Source organism: Tasmannia lanceolata, unplaced genomic scaffold (assembly GCF_043159265.1).
Source record: "Tasmannia lanceolata isolate RefF3 unplaced genomic scaffold, GAP_Taslan_0.1 ptg000019l, whole genome shotgun sequence".
NCBI lineage: Eukaryota > Viridiplantae > Streptophyta > Magnoliopsida > Canellales > Winteraceae > Tasmannia > Tasmannia lanceolata.
The window spans coordinates 14470215-14484864 of record NW_027518696.1 but is presented as its reverse complement, the minus strand read 5'-3'; the positions used below and the strand labels follow the sequence as shown (position 1 = coordinate 14484864).

The 14650-nt window shown below is 37.4% G+C and overlaps 1 protein-coding gene across 2 annotated transcripts in view; it reads left to right on the top strand.

Annotated features, from left to right (window-relative positions):
* LOC143852516 (ARM repeat superfamily protein) overlaps positions 1-13454 on the top strand; it is a 112332-nt gene extending 98878 nt beyond the window's left edge. For both annotated transcript variants that reach the window (XM_077361913.1, XM_077361914.1), the window contains 8 exons: positions 226-379; positions 584-694; positions 1370-1537; positions 6530-6656; positions 9969-10130; positions 10256-10368; positions 10457-10516; positions 13000-13454. In XM_077361913.1, the coding sequence (XP_077218028.1) occupies positions 226-379; positions 584-694; positions 1370-1537; positions 6530-6656; positions 9969-10130; positions 10256-10368; positions 10457-10516; positions 13000-13200 (1096 nt within the window). In that variant the 3' untranslated portion in view covers positions 13201-13454. The remainder of the gene's footprint in view (positions 1-225; positions 380-583; positions 695-1369; positions 1538-6529; positions 6657-9968; positions 10131-10255; positions 10369-10456; positions 10517-12999) is intronic.
* Positions 13455-14650: the final 1196 nt, after the last annotated feature.

Sequence of the window (14650 nt, the reverse complement as noted above, 5' to 3'; positions counted from 1 at the left end):
TCCTTGTCATAGATAATTGTGTGTCTATTACTACCAACTGTGTATTTACGAGTTGGTTTTTACTTTATTGATTACTCGTTGGTGTGACCATAAATTTTTTGGGAAATAATTGTTTGTGTTTCTTTATGTTGAATGCCAAAATCTTATTTTCTATCTTCTATACAAAATAAGAGGAAAGGAGTGATCATGTCTTTTACATCAATTAGGATTTGAATTCTTATGCAGATTTGATGATGATAAGGATGTTGGTGGCCTCTTCGAGGAGTTGTGGGAAGAAAACACTAGTAGTGAAAGGATCACCCTTCAGTTATATTTGGCTGAAATAGTTTCCCTTTTATGTGATGGGATTGTGTCACCATCCTGGGCAAGTAAGAAAAAGGTCAGACCTGGTTTAACTATAATTTACTGTGGCCGTGTTTCTTTTATTTTGCATCACGCAAGAATCTCTATAATCTTCAGTCCTCTCAAATGGCTACACGGTTTGCATAATTTCGTTAGCTATACTATATTTTGTAAATGTTAGTTGTGTTCTTGAAATGATGCCTCCTTTTCTGATTGTTGGTCCTCTCATATTTAACTACAGTCAGCCAAGGCAATCAAAAAGCTGAGTGAAGTGCTAGGGGAATCCCTTTCTTCTTTCCATCACGATCTGCTCAAATATCTCTTAAAAGAGATGCCTGGGCGTTTATGGGAGGTATGTATACGAGATGCATTTTTTCTTAAAAACCCTATGTTAAGAGTTTCTTCCAGCTACTCATGATTAATCACCAATCTAAAAAGTTGCGGTTGCCGTTAAAAAAAGTTGCCCAATGCATCATTAGGGCTCTGTTGTGAATGTTTTGCTGTCTGTGGGCATGTGTATGCACACATGTAAGGGAGGCAGAGAGAGGTGATCGCAGAAATAAGTCTTTGCGTGGTAAAGTGGGTAGGTTTGGGACGTATGGAAAGGGCTTTAGCTTGTGAAGATATTACTACTTATAAGGGAAATTTCATTAAACGGAAAAACAATAACTGATGTTAACAGGATGAACATTCAAGCAAGTATGAAAGAATATCTTAAAAAGGTGAAAGTTTCTGGTTAATATGCAGCCTTTAAAGACTAATTGAGTGATTTTTTCCCATTTCTGAGATTTATGGCCAAAGGTCCCTTAATACGTTAAATGATAATGCTTATGTCGGAACAAACATAGGTGTTCAGGAGTTTCCAACACTACGAGAAATTAGAGCCCCATTTTTTTATAGCTACGGGCAATCTCAGTTTTCCTGTTAATAAGACTGGAAGAACTTGTTTTAGTAATCATACTAAAATTTTCATATGCACACTAAAATTTTCATATGCTTACCTTTCCTATTGATTAATCACTGACAGGGAAAAGATGCTATTTTATATGCAATTGCCGCTCTTTGCACATCATGTCACAAAGCAATTTCTGCTGAAGATCCTGCCGCTCCAAGTAATGTTTTGACGGCTATATCTTCGGCATGCACGAAAAAAGTTAGATCCTACCGTGAAGCAGCTTTCTCATGTTTACAACAGGTAATGAATGCATACTTTGTATCGCCTTTTCTTGTGTGGGTCCGGATGGAACCAGCAAGTGCATGTTTCATGTTGCATTGATGGCCATTTATAATTCGTCATGTTAATATGAAGAGGAATGATAGAATGAAGGGCGCCCTTGCAAAAATCAGCTTCAAGGGTGCTCTTGTTGGTTGATTTATGCAAAGTCAACACGGTTTCCACTTTTTGAGACGCCATCAACTTTTTCGGCACCACACTTTGCTAAAATTGACCAATAGGGGCGCCTTTGAAGCTGATTTTTGCAAGCATGCCCTTCATTCTATCATTTCTCTAATATGAATCTCTTATGATGTATCCCAGAGTTTGATTAGAGTACTTGATTTCATCTTTGAATTTCTCATGTTTCATTGACACAGTTGATATTTGTTCTAGGAGCTGTTATGTGATAAATGCACCTTTATTTCCTTTTGAATTATATTAGCGAGAAAAGTACAAATGGGGGCCTCTTTCTATATGATTCAAGCAATTTACCTGTTTACTGCTGCTATAGATGCGCCATGACCAAAATTTCATGCACATCATATGATCCTAACCTCCGGTTTGTCCCCTTCAAGTGGATGGTTAAAAATTAAAATGCAATCATTCACATTCATCAAGAAATTCTCCACAAATCAGAGGGTTAGGACAGTCCAAAGGCCATGATTTTTTAGGCCATCGCCCATCCATGCACTGCCTAGCAAATTAATGGTTTAGATCATTCAAATAGATGGGCCCTACCTGTACTTTTATTACTAATGTATTCCAAGGAAATATTCTTACAGTACCATATAATCGCTGCTGTCCTAGTCTTTTTCACTGTTGCAAAATGCTGAGGATCCTCGTTACCATTTTCAACGTCCTCATAATAGAAAATCCGTCTCAAATGAAATGTCCAAACTTAGATGGAAAGCACAAGAATTTGATTTATGAAATTCCTGGTTAGTACAACCACCGACCATGATAACTTATGCATACCCAAAGGAAATGGATTCTACAAGGGAGCCGTTGAAAACTTCATGGGATCCAACAATGCTGAGCACGATTGGTAGTTATGCTTCAACTTTAGGGTGCTTAGAGAAGATAATTGGGCCCATTAACCATAACTGAAGTAAGTTGTTCTACTGACATGTCCATGATGCTTGGAAATTTGGGCTAATTTTCACTCACATGGAGAGTTTCAGCAAGTAGAGTAATAGAAGTATACTGAGCTTGAATACGCACATAAAATAAGGACAATAAAATACAAACATCAAGTAGGGCAGCACGATGCGCATGGTAACTGAGCAATCTACACAGGGATTGTGTTCGCATTTTGGGTTTCGAATAGTTGGAAGAGGGATAGGATTTAGGGTTTTGAATGTTAAAGAAGAGGGTTGGAGTTTGGGTTCAGAATGATTGAAGAAGTGGGTTATTCTTTATATTTTGGATTTCGAATTTTTGATGAATGGGTCGTATCTTAGTGTTTTGAATTGGTGAAGGATGAGGCTAGGGTTTCAAATAGAGTGGAGAGAAGGCTAGGATTTTGGGTTGGGTGAGATGACAAGGCTAGGGATTTGAATTGATGAACATGCGTCTTTTTAATCTTGATCAACTATGCTCTGATACCATTTTGATCTCTTAATCAAGCACCCAGATTAAATTTTTATGCATGGAGAGTGAGAAAAGAGAAGAAGAGAGAGAAGGACGATATGAATAAACAGGAGAAAGTATTCGTAGAGGTTGAACTTCAACCCCACACCCCACGTCATTTATATAGATATTAAGCCTTTGTAATTACATTCGTTGATTAGGTCTGTTCTACTGATGTAAATAAACCTAAAACATAAGGTAAAGAATTAGACCAAAAAAAAATAATATAAATCTTACTAAAGTATATTAACTCTTCACAAACTCCTTATTGGGCTAATTTCCAATCATCATGGAGAGTTTCAACAAGAAGACTAACAGAAGTATACTGAGCTTAAATACACACGTAAAATAAGGACAATAGAATACAACCACCTCAAGTAGGGCAGCACAATGCTCATGGTAACAAAGCAATCTACTCATAGGGATTGTCTTCGCATTTTGGGTTTCAAATGGTTGGAGGAGAGGGATAGGATTTAGGGTTTTGAATGTTAAAGAAGAGGGTTGGGGTTTAGGGTTCTGAACGGATGGAGAAGTGGGTTAGTGTTTATACTTTGGATTTTGAATTGTTGATGGATGGGTCAGTGTTTTAGGGTTTTGAATTGGTGACGGATGGAGCTAGTGTTTCAAATAGTGTAGAGAGAAGGCTAGGAGTTTGAGTTGGGTGAGATGACGAAGCTAGGGTTTTGAATTGGTGAACATCCATCTTTTTAATCTTGATCGACTGCGCTCTAATACCATGTTGATCTCTTAATGAAGCACCTAGACCAAGTTTGTATGCATGGAGATTGAGAAAAGAGAAGTGAGAAAAGGATGAGAAGAATAAAAAGGAGAAAGTATTTGTAGAGGTTGAACTCCAACCCCATACACCATATATATATATATATATATAGTTTTTATATGGTGTAAGGCCTTACAACAATACGGTAGGGGTACCACCCTTGATATTTGATCCAACAGCAGCTCACTTTTTGAGAAGCTGCTGTTGGATCAAATATCAAGGTTGATACTTCCACCGTACAAGGGCCTTATTGTTGTAAGGCCTTGCACCATATAATCTCTCTCTCTCTCTCTCTCTCTCTCTCTCTCTCTCTCTCTCTCTCTCTCTCTCTCTCTCTCTCTCTCTCTCTCTTTATATATATATATATATATATAAAGAGAGAGTAAACAGTTCTTGCGCTCGAGCTAAGATAGCTTATCTGTGCTCGAGTGGAGGAAACAAGGGTGGGCCCACATTTTTTGGGTGATCGTAAGCATTCATTTGAAAGGCCCCATCATGGATGGGGTGTGTACTAAAACTCAGCTCCATTGGATCATCTTAGGGTGTCCATTTGTGGGTGAGAAAATGGACAAATACTGTTTGTCCACAAATCTGCCCATTTTTTCACCCCACAAATGAAAGGTTTAGGTTGATCCAATGGAGCGGATTTTTGGTACACACCCCATACATGATGGGGCCTTTCAAATGAATGCTTAGGATGATAGGATCAACCAAAAAATGTGGGCCCACCACGTTTCCTGCACTCGAGTGCAGATAACCTTATCTGCGCTCGAGCGCAGGAACTGTTTACTCATGTGTGTGTGTGTGTGTGTGTGTGTGTGTGTGTGTGTGTGTAGAGAGAGACTGAGAGAGAGAGAATAGTGTTTCTGAGCTCGAGCGTCAAAAACTCATGTGGGCCCATGTTTTTAGGGGGATCCAAACCATTCATTTAAAAGGCCCTATCATGGATAGGGTGTGTACCAAAAATCAAGTCCATAGGATCATCCTAACCCTTCCATTTGTCGAGGGAAAAATGTGCAGATTTGTGGACAATGGATGATCCAATGGAGCTGATTTTTTGTGGACACCCTATCCATGATAGGGGCTTCCAATTGAATGCTTTGGATCCCCCAACAATGTGGGCCCACACCTGTTTCTGAGCTCGAGCTCAGATAAGGTTATTTGAGCTTAGCTCAGAAACACTATTCTCATATATATATATATATATATATATATATATATATATATATATATATATATATAGAGAGAGAGAGAGAGAGAGAGAGAGAGAGAAAAGTGTAGCTACACATACGTGTAGCTAACTTAGCTACACCAACGGCTTAAAATACAGTGGGCCCCACATTGTTTGGGTGATGCAAACCATTCATTTGATGGGCCCTCACATAGATAGGGTGTGCCCAAAAAATCAGCTCCATAGGATCATCCCAACCCTATGATTTGTGGAGGCAAAATTGGACGTGTAAAAACCTTCACAAATCTATCAATTTTTGCCTTCACAGTTTGAAGGGTTGGGATGGTCCTATGGAGCTGATTTTTTGGGCACACCCTATCAATGTGAGGGCCTATCAAATGAATGGTTTGGATCACCCAAATAATGTGGGCCCACTGTATTTTAAGCCGTCGGTGTAGCTAAGTTAGCTACACGTATGTGTAGCTTCACTTAACTCATATATATATATATATATATATATATATATATATATATATATATATATAGAGGAAAAGGATTGTGAGCTTGAGCGCTGGATCCTTATGGTGCGCTTGAGCTCTCAAACCCATGTGGCCCACATTGTTAGGATGATCCAAAGCATTCATTTGAAAGGCCCTTACATAGATAGGGTGTGTACAAAAAATCAGCTCCATAGGATCATCCTAGCCCATCCATTTGTGGAGGTCAAAATGGACAGACCACAAATCTGCCCATTTTTGCCCTCCACTTTTGGAGGGGTTAGGATGATTCAATGGAGCTGATTTTTGGTACACACCCTATCTATGATAGGGCCTTGCAAATGAATGGTTTGGATCCTCACAGAAATTGTGGGACCCATGTGATTGGTGCACTCAAGCGCACCATTTCATTACAGCGCTCAAGCGCACCAACACATACCTCATATATATATATATATATATATATATATATATATATATATATATATATATATATATATATATATATAGAGAGAGAGAGAGAGAGAGAGAGAGAAATGACATCCCCCCCCCCCCCCCCTTCTCTGCCTTTAAAACTTAACGAATAACGTTAAAGGGGGGGATTTTATCCGTCAGAGAGAGGGGGGGGGGGATATCATTCCCCTATATATATCCTTTGTAATTACATGAGTTGCCATTATGTCCATTCTACTAATGCAAATAAAAATAAAACATAAGCTAAGGAATTACACCATAAAACAATAATATAAATCTAACCAAAGTATATTAACTCTTCACAAACTCCTAATTGATTTTTGGTATTGAACTCGTCATGTTGTGGTTCCATACAATTTATGGTATTATTCTTTCATTTTCTATATCGATCTCATCTTTTCCTTTCCACGTATAATTTTCAGGTTGTAATAGCCTTTGGCTGTCCAGAGTTCTTTGATATGGCTTTTCCCTTGTTATTTGAGGTGTGCAATCAGCATAGTTTCACCAAGCCAGGGCATGTTCCTTTGATAAGCGATGCTAGCAAAACAGGTAAATACAGACTTCTTGTTTTGACTCAGCAACTGATTTCTGTAAAATCTTTCTCTAATGGTACTGAAGTTTTATTTGTATTTTATTATAGTCAAACTCCATCTTCTAAACCTTTTAAATTTGGTATATCACTATAACTGCCTTATAGAAAGTAAATGTCATTCCATTAATAGTTCATAAGAGATAAGAGAATGCGACCCAACTTGTCACAGGCCCACATTCAGGATGTGGTTGGTGTTTTGTTTGTTTTGCTTATGTGTTCAGCTAGCGGGGCTTTTGCTGTTTTTTATTGATTTGACTTATTCACAAAAAAAATGATCCTCTAGCTTGAGACTTGGCAGGTAGCTTTCTTGTAACCGTTCTTTAGAACTACTAAATGTCAGATGGCATTTTTTCATAACCTGGATTCATGCAATCTATATATTTTAACTCAGTATATGGCTATCAACACCTTGTGAAAAGTAAAACATGCTTTGTCCTCTTAATAATACAAAGATTTTCCATCTTGCACCTGAAGTTTGACATCTATTGATCCACAGAAAAGAAATTCACCACCTCGAGCTTCTCTACTTAAATTAAGATGATGATGGCACTATCATGTTTCAACACATGGGAATTGTTTCCAAGTTCAGAGCTGTTTTAGAGAATGCCCCACAGTGAAAGATACGGCCATAGTTATCAAGCTCCCAGACAGCTTGGAAGTAACATCAGAATTACCAACAGTCAACATCTTCTATCTCTTGGTCCTTAGATTACCTTAAAACAGCCCCTATAACCAAGGTTCTGAAAATCGGAATCGAATCGTAAATCGTAACAGGGTTCGAATCGTATCAAATCATAAATTGGATCTTAAATCATAAGATTTTTTCAGATTTATATATAAAAATGAGAAAAATATTAAAAAGGGTAAAAAGGTAAAAAATAAGAATAAAATGAGTAATTATCTATTTTCCGTATGAGACTATTAAATTAAATATAAAATTCCATGATTAGTAATCCGAAGCACAAACCATATTCATCGCACAATAAATTACTAAACAAAGCACAAACTATATTCATCATATAATAAATTATTATATAATTTATCACAACAGTAAACAAAGCACATACTCAAATCTATAATAATCATCATACAACGAAATGTCAACAATAAACAAAGCATTTTAAAATGATTTTCATTTTTGAAACCACAATCAGTTCTCAAAATCCAAAACAGACATCATAAAAATCATAAAATCGCACAATCCAAAGTCGAATCGTACTTGAATCGTAAGATTTTTACGAAAAAAGATTCTTCGTCTGATTTGAATCGTTCAACCCACGAATCGATTTGAATAAGATTCAAATCGTAAATCGTAAGATTTCAACAACAGAGCCTATAACAATTTGAAATATTCTCCTAGGTCAATTGCCTCGACCTTGGAACCCAGGTCCTGCTTGTTTTGGTGGCCTATGCCAAAACTCCTCTGGCTCCATTATTTGGGCCTATTCTGGTCCTGTTGGGGATTGAAATGCTAGAGAGGCAGAGGTTAGGGCAGCATATTGGGGTATCAAACATTTGGACAAGGATGTTGTTGATATGGTGATTGTGGAGGGTGCTTAGAATGTGGTGGGGTGGCTTCATGGGTCGTCGGTTCCTCCATGGAGATTTGCCCTTTTTTATGAGATTTCTGATCTTATTAGTGGGTCGTCCATCGTCTTCAGGCAAATTAGAAGATTTGCTAACAGTAACGTAGATAGGTTAGCTAGGGATGGGTGGGGAAATTGGGTGTGGAGTGGTTTGATTTCCTTCTGCCTTGATTTTATTTATTTTTTCTTCTTTTTTTTATTTTTATTTCTCTCTTGTATCTTTTGGTGGACCATCTCGGTCTCCCTTCTTTATTGAATGAATTTTGCAGCCATTCAAAAAGAAAAAGCGCCTCGACATTGTTCAAAGCCGAAGAAAGATCCTTTTCCACGAGAAAATGAAGCAAAATTATAGGGGAGGAGAACTCCTCAATGCTCCCTCAATAGATATCGGAATCACATGAGATAAAAAGGATTAGTTTTGGATAGAGCTTCTTTATTAAAAATCTGTATATTACTTCATTGGAAAAACTTGCGAAGACTTGGACCCAAAACTTAATATTTCTCGAATTTCCGGAGAAACTTCAACTGAAACTCGGAAAAACTTAAAAATACCAAAACTTATTGATAAATGACATAAAAAGTGTGTCCTAGAGTCTAGGGTTTATCAACTCAAACAGTATGACCGTATGATTGTTGGCGTAGCCGTACGACCCTAGGATCTTATCTAGAGGTTCAAAAGTCGAAGAAGAGGGAGCAGCAGCCCTCTAAATCTTCTTGCTCTGATACCAAGCTGTGATGGTCCCCAAAGTAATTAAGAAGGGAAGACAAGAGAAGAAGCAAGGAGGAGAAGAGGAGAGAGAACGAGAGTTCATGGGTTACAAAGTAAAACCCAACAACCACATGTATTTATTGTATATATGAATAAGCATTACAAAATTACAAAATTCCCATCCATAAGTGATGGTCCCCATCAATAAGGTTAAAGTATAAAAGAATAAACAATGCCTTCTCCAACAGCTTAAGCTTTTTGAGTAACTGGCAGTTTGACATGGTATCAGAGCCAAAGGTCCTGAGTTCAAACCACCATGATAGCAAAAATCCGCATGCAATGGCTAAACCCAAAAGAGGGGCCACATATGCCACGTGTAGGCCAAGCCTAGAAAGAGGGGCCACATGCGAGGGAGAGTGTTAAAGTATAAAAGAATAAACAACGCCTTCTCCAACAGCTTAAGCTTTTGGAGTAACTGGTAGTTTGACAAATAACATATAATGTGTTGTGCCCATGCCATACAACATTTGTTTTCCGTAACGAAAACAGTGATCAAAAAGTTTTTCTCGTATGTATAACTTCAGAGTTGGACACTTTATGTAAGCTTTCTACCCAGCTTTTTTTAATGTTCAAGTGTAGAGAAAAGGAACATGGTAAATTGGAAGGAATGTTGAAAAAAAAAATGCTATTACATATAAGCCACTAGAAAAAATACTTGAAATTGAAATTATTGAAAAGCCTCTTGCATGTACTTTTCCACTGCTACATGAGCAATCAACCAGATCACGTGCTTTCAATAAGCTTAATCTTATGGAATTTGACCTTTAGTATTATTTATTGTTTGATTTATAGACATGATTAAACATGATGTTTATGTTGTTTGAACCATATTTCCATCTTTGACCATACTTACATGTTATACTCAATTGAAAATGTCAATTGCTAGTTTTGAGCGCATACTTTATTCGGTGCAGGCGAAAACACGGCTGAAGAAGATGTTTCTGCTCCACTTGATAAGGTTCTAGATTGTATTACATCTTGCATCCATGTAGCTAATCTACGTGATACTATTGATCAGGCAAAGAACTTAGTGCATGTGTGTTTATGTGCCTTCTCTCCTGGACTCTCCTGGACAGGTACCCTCCTTATCCCCTTTTCTTGTCAATTTCTTTTTCTTCTTGTTTCATGGAAGTTCAATTTTCTCCACTATGTTCATGGACTTGATTCTTACTACCTCCATTATTGAAATTGTTGGAGCCAGTCAAAATGTCAGCATTTTCATTAATTAAAGAGCTTTGTTCAAAGTTCCACCACAGTGCCGATAATACTCACAATTCCTCTCAGAACATGGATCCAACTTTCTTAATCCATGAGGTACTATCGGAGGCTATTTGCATTCTCCCGTTATTTGTTGTCCTAAATAGTTATTGGCCATCTCACTTCTCATGTTTGCTATATTCAGCTGGTTTACTGCATAGCACCTAAAGTGGTTGAGTGCATAAACACAATAAAGATTTCCCAGGTATATCTTCCCTTTTCCATTTTTTTCTGGCTTGATAAATTTTTTCCATGGACTTTATGTTTTATTCATTCTAACTCATTTTATTTTCATCCAAGAAAATCAAGAACATCTTCGTTAAAGTAACCAGAATGCAGCCAAGTTTTTTCATGATTAATTCTCTTCCCCTTTCAATTTTTTCTATGGAATTTATGTTTTATTCATTCTGAGCTCATTTTATTCTCATCCAAGAAAATCGAGAGCATCCTCATTAAAAGTAAGCAGAATGCAGCCAAGTTTTTTCATGATTAATTCACCTTCACTTTTTATTACTAATCAGTGGGCATGCAAGCAACTAGGACCTTTCTCTTTTTTAAGTGCCACATGGCAGGTCTCAGCGAGCACACGCACACAAAAGTGCATATAGGTTTGTTATTGTATACACCTACTATGAATCATAATATATGTTATCACTTGAAAAAGAGAAAGGTCCTAGTTGCTTGTATGCCCACTGATTAGTAAAAAATTACTAATCAGTGGTGAACGTTGTGTTTCCTGAGGCAATATTATAGTTGAAACTTCCAGTACTTGTATTAATGTTCCACAGCATTGTTTGAGTAACCGATGAAAACTTCCTACTTTGTCAAGCAACCATAATTAGACTAGTAATTCGAAAGTTTCATTATTAAGAGAGGTATAGGCTTTATGTTAGTACTCTGTAGTGTATGTAAAGGTGGTCTTCTGAGAACAAATTTGTAGGTTGAGAGAATTGGTTCTTCATCCTTGATCCCTGTTATTGATGACTTATGCCATTAGCATCTACAAATTTGATGTTATTTTCTTTATTTCTTAGTATAGGTGAGGCGTGCATTCTTTTAGTCTATGTTGAGTTTCCTAATAGGTTAATGGCTTTCTAAATTCAAGATGTGGTGCCATGTATACGTAAGACATAAAATTTCATCAACTGGTAACACAGTTGATCACATTCTTCATACCATTCCAGGGATAGTGTTACATGTGAGCAGCCCTAGTGTTCTGCCTCGTCTGGATTCACACCTTTGCCTTGAGGTTTTCTTCCTACAAGGAAGCTCCATGAACTTTTCAGAGATGATGGCCCCAAGGTCCGGTATTCAAGTCGGATGCTATGGAAATGGAAACATGTCGGTTTCCGTCATAGATTTCAATTGAAATCCTATAAAATTACGGAAGTTCATGCAAATGGTGAATATTTAAGATAAAACTTCAAGAAATGTTAGAATAAGCACAAATACACACTTAGAAACCATTACATAAGCAAGAAATCTATCCATAATTGTTTAACAAGATCAAACACCTAATACACGTCACGCAAAACTTTGAACTGGGAAAGATCTATGCCATCGGTTCTTATTCGAAGGTCTTTTCATTTTCCTTTTGTTTGATTTGTTTCTCCTTTTTTTTTATTAGTCAAAGGAGATGGGGTGGTGTTGTTTATTGTTTCTGGGTTTTCTTGAACTTCTTGGTGGTGAATGGTGGCTATGATTTTATGTGGGAATATCATAAACGAAACTCAGATAGGAGGAGTTGATTTTATGTGGGAATATGATAAATGAAACCCAGATAGGAGGAGTTATGTGATATAGATTCAATGTTAGAGTCAATAAATGTAGTTCTTGGCGATCACGGGTGTTAAATTGCTCAGCCTTTTGTGCTTGAGCTTCATCAACACTTGGTCATTAAATTGTGTTATTGTCTACCAAAAGTAGTTCCATTTGTACAGATTGTAGCTCCGATTTCTGTCATATGCAAAGATTAGTCTTTATCGAGACAACATATGCATTACTTTTCTTCTCTTTAGTTCTTAAATTCCAAGACAATAAGGGGCCGTTTTGATGCGCGGATTTTAGAATCTTGGATTTCCTCAAAATCCTTGATGGGATACAAGAGAAGGAGGAGACGAACTGTTTTGCTTCTCTTTAGAATCTAAGGGGCCGTTTGGATACGCGGATTTTAGAATCTTGGATTTCCTCAAAATCATAGATGGAAGACTAGAGAAGAAGGAAACGGACTGTTTCGCTTCTCTTTAGAATCTAAGGGGCCGTTTGGATATGCGGATTTTAGAATCTTGAATTTCCTTAAAATCGTAGATGGAAGACGAGAGGAGGAGGAGGCTGTGTACCGTTTTATATTTATTTGCCCTTCTTTCCGTCGGCAAGAGAGTAGGAGCTCATCCCATGTTTCCGGGGTTTAGAAATCTCAGGATGGGGGAGAGATTTCTAAAACCTGGATTTCTTACTTCCCAAGATTCTGAAGAGAAGCGAAACGGACGGTCTCCCTCTTCTCTTGTCTCCCATCAAGGATTTGGAGGAAATCCAAGATTCTAAATCCGCATATCCAAACGGCCCCTAAATGTCTCAGCTGCCTTGGATTTATTGATTATTATTCATCAACTTTATCTTACTTACAATCTATATCTTCATTTGTTTCTTTTATATTTACTCCCACATGATGCCATATGCCGAATGCAGGTCCACATCGCTGCTTCTGAGTGCCTCTTAGAGATGCTTGAGCTGTTTGAAGCCGTTCCCACAGTGGAGAGGAAAGAAACAGGATTTAAGGATGAACTGATTCATCTCTTTGAGGTGGAAAAGAACGAGCAGGCAAAATCACTGCTAATGAAATGCATCAACATTCTGAAAGATCTCGGGTCAGAAATTACTCAAACTTAGCAAATGCAGTCACTACTAACTCACTATAGCAACTGTGTATTTGTTAACGTTATATCATCTGTAACTTTCTCACTAGTTAAGACGGTCTAATTCAATTTTTCTTTTTCTTTTTTCAATAGTCATTTCTTTTTTAATGCTAAGGATGCATAGCATTTAGTATATACACATTCTGTATGAGTATTATAAATAGGGTCTTCCAATCCATATTGAATTCTCATTTCTTCAGAAATACAGTCTCCTGACTGTTGCAAGTTTGCTCATTGGCAATAGATCCTTCTGAACACTGAATTTCTTGTTTATTTTGCAAGCTCTCACTGATCTTCCTCGTCGAAACTGTTTGAATATTCTGAAAATTATGGCAATCACATAAACCTATGAATTAATGATCCACACTGAGCCTCAATTCCACTCATGAGTCATGACTTGCATCGTTGTGCGCACTGGGACTTGAAACCTGATGTTATGACACGAAACGAAGCGAAAAGGACATCCCTTTGCCCTGTTTGGATTGCAAGAAAACCATTTGTGACAGAAATTATTTTTATTTTCAAGATTTTGAGGGAAATGATATGATCATGGTTAATTTAAATGGATATTATCTTAAATTGAAGGTCCCTCAAAGTAAAAATAGAGCAGGATCGGTTCAAGTTATCCCTCGAAGTAAAAATAGAATAGGATCCGTTCAAGTTATCTCTTTTCATGTGTGAAACAAGTAAAAATATTTTCCTTTCCGAACTTTTCCAAAAAGTTCCTGCAATCTAAACCAGGCCAGCACAATTATCGAGCCTGTGCATTTATGACTAAGGATGGTGAACTATGTTGTATGGATTCTTTGCCCGTGTCAAATACATTGTTGTTGTCTTTTTTTAAATGTGAATCCTGTATATTTTCCTTTTTTACGTGTTTTCTTCTTAATCTTTTTTTTTTTTTTTTTTTATAAAAGCGCAGCCCGTCTTCTTAATAAAAATCTAAAATGTATTTACCCTATTGGCCGCTGAAGTATAATCTATCGAATTAAAACAGGAAAACGCCCAACCTCTCTCTCAAATGAGCAGATGATGTTACTATTTTACTAGAGCATTTATTTGATGATATCTGCTTTGTCGTTTAGTTATGTTACGTGGACGTTCCTATTGGTGCAAGCCATAGGACTTTTATAAATACGTTAGAGGGCAATGGAAAATGGGTCCCAACTCACTTCCACCAATTGCACTGCAGGAGAGCAGCTCCTACAGCCTAGGGGCCCACGTCACAATAGTAAAAATATCACCATGGTACGAGAATTTATCCCCAGATTCTCTTGAGTCAGTGCCAGTGTAAATGTGCCAACCCGGCCCAGACTCAATTTCGGGCATGTTTGGCAGTCATGAAAATAAAATTCATGGAATATTTGCTAACCCAAGGTGAAAGAAGGGTGGAGAGGGACGGTGAAAGAGAGAGTTGAGAGGGA